Source organism: Centruroides sculpturatus, unplaced genomic scaffold (genome assembly GCF_000671375.1).
Source record: "Centruroides sculpturatus isolate CEXI.00-Female unplaced genomic scaffold, Cexi_2.0 scaffold8, whole genome shotgun sequence".
NCBI classification, from domain to species: Eukaryota; Metazoa; Arthropoda; class Arachnida; order Scorpiones; family Buthidae; genus Centruroides; species Centruroides sculpturatus.
The window spans coordinates 795,956-802,299 of NW_019384535.1; the positions used below are offsets into that span (position 1 = coordinate 795,956).

A 6,344-nucleotide genomic window follows, 5' to 3' on the forward strand; every position below is an offset into this window, starting at 1 on the left:
CATAAATCCCTTTCTTGATAAAGAAAATTTGAATCGCCACATCACACGAATCTGCCCTCCTTTCACAGATCAAGCATATGTTAGAAATTTTCACAATAAATGTAAATTTGAATGATCCAAAATTCAAAAACTACAACAAGATCTATCATGGTTATCCTATTTATGAAGTAACTAATGCACTAATTAGTTAATGTCTTATCAATTTTTTTTTAATATTAAGATAACATTGGAATATGTGTAGAGAAAATAATATATGAACTTCTAGTCAAATAAATAATACTGTTTTGGAAAATATATGCACAAAAATAATATATTTTGTTATAGTTTGACACATTTATTAAATTATATAAACTAATAAAAACATTTTAATTTCTTCACTTCTACATCAACACTCAATTAGATTGTGTCGAATATATTCTATTCAAATGGCAAATTTTAATTTTTAATAATTACTTTGAATTAAGTTTAGAATTTCTAATTTCTGCTAATATTTGAACAAGAACTTTTGTTTTTATTTAGTTTGAACAAACAAATCTGTAATCAAATAAATTCTTAGACAGACTACAATGAATTGGAGACATTCAAATGAATTAATTGATAAAGCTAATATATTATGGTCTTAACATTAAAACATTTGCTTATAGTCATTTTAACAGCAGCAAAACAGCTAAGTGGTCGGGGTGGTAGTCTATGTCTGTGGGGGACCCAGGATCAAATCTGGACAGGTAAAAAATCCCAGGAATTTTTCGGGGATGCTCCATACGAATAGATCAACACCTGGCTGTCCCGTTGTGGGCCCGGTTGAACCATAATGGACTCATTATGAGGAGAAGCCCATTTTGAAAGTGAGAAACTTTGAAATCTTATACACATACATAAATATCAATTTGAAAATAAATATTAGTAGTATTTATCCAATAAAGTTAAACTATTGTATGAAAAATATACAGCATTCCTACAAAACACTCAAATTACCAAACAAGATTATACCAAATACTGGTTTTGTATAACTTAAAATACAGACTTAAAAATTCCATTAATTTTGCTGTATATTTTATATTTATATAAATGGCAGGACAATATGCATAATTAGATTTCTAATTAAACCTTACATTAGTTAACATATCATTTCGTAAGTAATAATAAATATCATTTAACCTGTAAAAATATTAATTATTTGTACTTTATAAATTATCAAAATTTTTTAAAGCTAATCCCATAACACATTAATATATTGATACATTCAGTAATCGTGTTTAAAAATATAATTTGAATGTTTTTAATTTTCCAGATATTTTAAATCTTGCATAAATTATCAAATTCATATGAACACATGAATAACTATTATGAATAAAAAGTAATATCAATAACTAAACTAGTATAAAAAAAAAAAATACTATTACAATATATTATACATTAAAATGTAAATGTTGCTAGTAATTTCTTTCTTTTTGTCTATCCATATTTGTTTATATAATTAATTTATAATAAAACCGCAATAATTTGGCATAAAAATTAGCAAAAATTACTTATAAAATTGCATCAAAATTGTTGGCATGTTTGCTGAGCAACCGAGGCGGTTAAGGGTTCTGCCCCGTTCTGGGAATACCAGGATTAAATCTGTGTAATAAACCTAAGAATTTTCACAGGTGGTTGATCCCGCACCTACTGGCCACTCCATTGTGAGCCCAAGAGAAAACCAGAAAAAAAAAGACAAAAAATAATAAAGGAATGTTTTATTTTCTTTTTTCTAAAAAGAACAGGCAAGTTGCTAAGATAACTGCATCATCATCAAGCCTATTTGATTTATTCTCATTTATTTTTCTGCCTGACAAAGTACAAAAAAAAATAGCAGATATCAATGAAACAATTTGAGTGCAAGTGACATAATTATATGGTGGCTCGGCAAAACAAAATTGTTCATTTGGTTATCCAGCTCTCACTAAGTTTACGAAAAGCTAATTTAAAATGTTTTTACCTTATACTCTAAATACATTTTATAAACTTCAAAAACTGTTCTGAGATTTTGGCCTCCTCCTCCCCTATAGCCAGCCTTTCTCCACCATTTATAGAAACAAAATATTTATTGAATTTTACAAATATATACATAATAAAGGCAACAGTTATGCTTTCCTAAAGGCTGAGAAAAACTAATTAAATAGTCCACATAAAGTACAATAAATTTCAATGTACTTCTTTGTTTCATTCATTTGTATTTGTAAACATAGATCAAGAAACTTGATCGTATTTTCAACTATCTTGAGATAAAAATGATTCACAGATTTGATTTTCTCAGCATGACTAAGGACATTGAAAACTTCTACATAACATGTAAAGAAAAAATTAACTTCTGATACATAATTTTATTGTAGGACTGTAAAAGTTGTTTTACCCTCTTTCATTCTAGTTTTTGAGTTGGTTTTACTTGATCTTCAGCCTTCTTTGTTTGCCTTAAATAAACAAAAGTTTTTTCTTCAACAAGGGTCTAAATATGATACAGTCGACCCCCCTATAACACGGTAGATATGTTCCGGTTTTTATGAATCCATTTTCTATGAGTCCTTAAATACATGAGCCAATCACAGCCCGGCAAGTGTGCAGTTTACGGACTACAGCTGTTTGAAAGGTTTTCTTCCATAAAATTAATCGATTCTAGACTAATTCAACTCAACATTTCCAAAATATGTATAATTTTTTGAGAATAATCCATATAAACTATGCTATAAACAAAAAATTATAGGATTACTTACTGAGTGTGCACCGTTTGACGACACCATTGCTTAAGCTTGTTTTTGTCGTGGAGCTTGTCATCGAATGGCGCTTGCATGCTTCCTGATAAATTATTTTTTGTGAAAAATTCGCTGAACTTTGGAGACATCATTAATTAATATAAATATAATTTTTATGGACGTTAAATAAAAATGGTTTTTAGTAGGTCTGCTGCTTGTTTAAACTCAGCGGTTTGTACAATATTCGCTATTGGTCTAGATTCAACCAATCCTGTCACGACACGAGTCAGTGATGACGTTCTACCGAATTATACGAGATTTTTTAGTGTGCTTGTACGAATACTGTCGCAATTTTTTCGCAGTCATATAGCAATCCAAACTATATGAACCCACGTTATAGGGGGGGGTCAACTGTACTATGAAAGAGAGTTGTACTCAATGTTCTAGCTCTGTATGATTAATTAGAGTATAAAAATTTTAATGTCAGATGTACAAAACTTCACAATTTTCATTTTTTAACAAACAAAATTTTATTACTTCTTGTTGTCTTAATGGTGTAAAAATTCAAGCCTATTATGTGTTTTTCATCTGAATACATTATGCCAGTTTACTACTAAGTAAGTGGAATTGGGATTTTGACAGTAGAAATAAAGATCTTTCTGTATCCTTCCCACAGTACTGTGGTTTTCAACAACAACTTAACTAATTTTCATTTGAATAATATACATCCTGTCAGACTGTCTTATTGAGTATAAGTGGAAAAAATGGGCCATGAGCCAGGAATTGAGAGAATTTCAATATTTTTGTCAAATCCAGGAGAGTTGGCAATCCTGTGCACAAGACAGAACAATTTTAGTACATCTGAAGCTATGACATGAAAATATAAGTGTGTTTCATATATAAAGTAATGACTAGAGCCAAATTTTTGGCTCTAGTCATTACTTTATATATGAAACACCCTCGATTTTGGCGAATTTCTCAGCTATATTCGTCTGGAATGAGCATCTTTCAATTAGTACTAATTTAAAAATCCAGTCTCAATATCACTAAGTTTTTTCTAACTGGCAAATTTGGCAATAGGTGGCGAAATCATCAGTTTCACATGTGCTTTGTGAAAAAATGTCTAGAAAACAGTCAAGTGAGTTTAAAATTGATTTCATGATTAAGGAATTAGGTGGCAATATATTTCACTGTACAAAAAAAACAATTCTGTGTTAAATGCTCTACACATGGCAACTACGAATGTGATACAATTAAGAAACAACTTTTGGAACATCTCAACAGTGCAAAACACAAGAAACATAACATGCTACAGTCACAAACACTGTTGTTTGAAAATGGAAGTGATTTTGATAAAGAAATGGTTGAAGCATTCACCAGTGCAGATATTCCGCTTGAAAAATTAAAAAAAGAAAAACTGAGATTATTTCTTGAGAAATATATGAAGAAACCGATCAAAAGTGTTTCAGGTATTTTTTTTTATTGTAATTAGTTTTTTTAATGAAATGTTTATTTTATTGAAATTGATGCTGCTGTTTGCGATTGTGCTCATAATTTAGCTGAAATATGATTTTATTTGAAGTCTCATTGCGTGATTTATTTTTTACAGCACTGCGGGCACATCAAAAAACTATCTTCAACCCAGTGACAGAAAAATTTAAGGACGAAATTAATGGACACGATATCTATTTCATTGTTGATGAAACTAGTGACAAAGTGCAACATAAAGTGGTCAACGTGCTTGTAGGAAAATTGAATGGCAAGAAAGCAAAATCAATGTTTTGATGTGACTTTTCACTCAACAGTTGACGACATTATAATACAAGAACGTATACTCAACATGTCTAGAAAATTGTGGCCAAATAATTTAAAATATTCAAAACTGAAGTTAATAGTGACAGATTGAGCAAAATACATGATGAAGGCAGTAAATGAGATTAAGAAAAATTCGTTGATTTTTCCAAATGTACATCATGTCACACGTCTCGTTCATGCCTTACATAATGTTACATTTAGGATTCAGAATGAGTACAAATTAACAAATTTGCTTATATCAGAAATGAAGAAGTTTTTGTGAAGTCAAGAGAAAGACAAAATTATTTTAAGAATGCAACTGGAGTTAGTAATCTTCCTCCAGAACCAATTGTCACTCACTGGGAGTCTTGGTTAAACATTGCAAAGTACTATGTTGATAATTTTGATACTTTTTTATTTATTTGTCGAAACCTTGTCTTCTTCTTCTTGTTTCTTCTAATTCTATGTCACGACTTAATGCATTTAATAATATTAACAAGAACCTAAGCATTGACATTCATAAAAACTGGCTACAATTATTAAAATAGAATGTTTATACAGTCGCAGGTGAGGCGATGTGCAGCACTCAGGGAAGTGACACATTACAAGTTACGAGGCATGTGGGGGAGGCCGTCAAGTCAGGAGAAGAGGGGAGGGAAGTGGGAAGTACAGAAGGTGCCTGACTGATACTGTATACACAAGTCACAACCTATTGATGTAACAGACTGAAGAGGGGCGAGAGCCCGAAACGCATATCTGTATGAATTAAAAGTGGAAGATGAAATTATTTGCCAAGTGTTGATAAATGCACCAAGTCGTGACATAGAATTAGAAGAAACAAGAATTTTGATACTGTTGAGAGCTTCATTTTAAACTATCAATATAAACAAAAATCTCATTCAAATGCTAGAAATGTTTTGGTGAAACTATTAAAAGAGAAGAAAGTTAACCTCAAGAAAGAATTATTTGATCTCCATAATCTCATCAAGCTATCAAATATTATAATATCACTGAAAGAACAAGGACTCGGTGTAACTAAACAAGCCAAACTAATTGAAAATGAAAAAGAAATTCTTTCTGGTTATCCTATATTTTCTCAAAAATTGGAAAACGTTTTGTCAAGCAATCCCGATCTTATCAAATTTACTTCTTTTGATATGAATTTAAGTGATAAAGTTAATAGCGAATACACTCCTTTAGTTGCAGTTGACGTTAAACGTTCATTCTCATTATATTAATCGATATCGAGCAATCAACGTCATAGTTTAAGCAAGGATTATTTAAAATATCTAAGTGTAATTCATTTTAACTCATTTTTGAAATAAATAACTGGTGACTTTTTTTGGCGAATTTAAAGCAAAAAATTGGCGATTTTTGCCCAAAAAGTGACAAAAACTTTCTAGTAATGTACTATGTTCTTAAAGAAATACTAAAACAAGCAATTATTTATTGTGACTTATCACAATGCCAGTCTGCAATTTTCAATCATATTTTAAATTTATTTAATTTAAAATATAGGCCTTGGTTTTAGTAGTGTCTTGCTCGTAAACCATATATAAAATTTTTCCTGTTAACAACAGAGTTGTGCCAGTCATCTAACTCCATTCTGGAGAAAATTTCTGAATTGAAATGATGTGACTTCCAGTCCAAATTGGAGGTTTGTACACAGTTGATCAAGACTTCCTGCCCCTAACCTTTCCATATCTAGTGTATACTTTCATCTATGTAACTCTGTTTTTGAGATTAAGAAAGGACAGACAGACAACAGTGGGAATTTATAGGCCTGCAATTTGAAAACTGCAGCACAATAAAATTATTCAG

General features: G+C 30.5%; 1 protein-coding gene across 1 annotated transcript; it reads left to right on the plus strand.

Annotated features, from left to right (window-relative positions):
- The first annotated feature begins 4,035 nt into the window (after positions 1-4,035).
- Positions 4,036-4,514, plus strand: LOC111623220. The gene is made up of 2 exons (XM_023365718.1): positions 4,036-4,198; positions 4,339-4,514. Exons 1-2 carry the CDS (start codon positions 4,036-4,038, stop codon positions 4,512-4,514), a joined length of 339 nt encoding a protein of 112 aa, XP_023221486.1.
- The last annotated feature ends 1,830 nt before the right edge of the window (positions 4,515-6,344 follow it).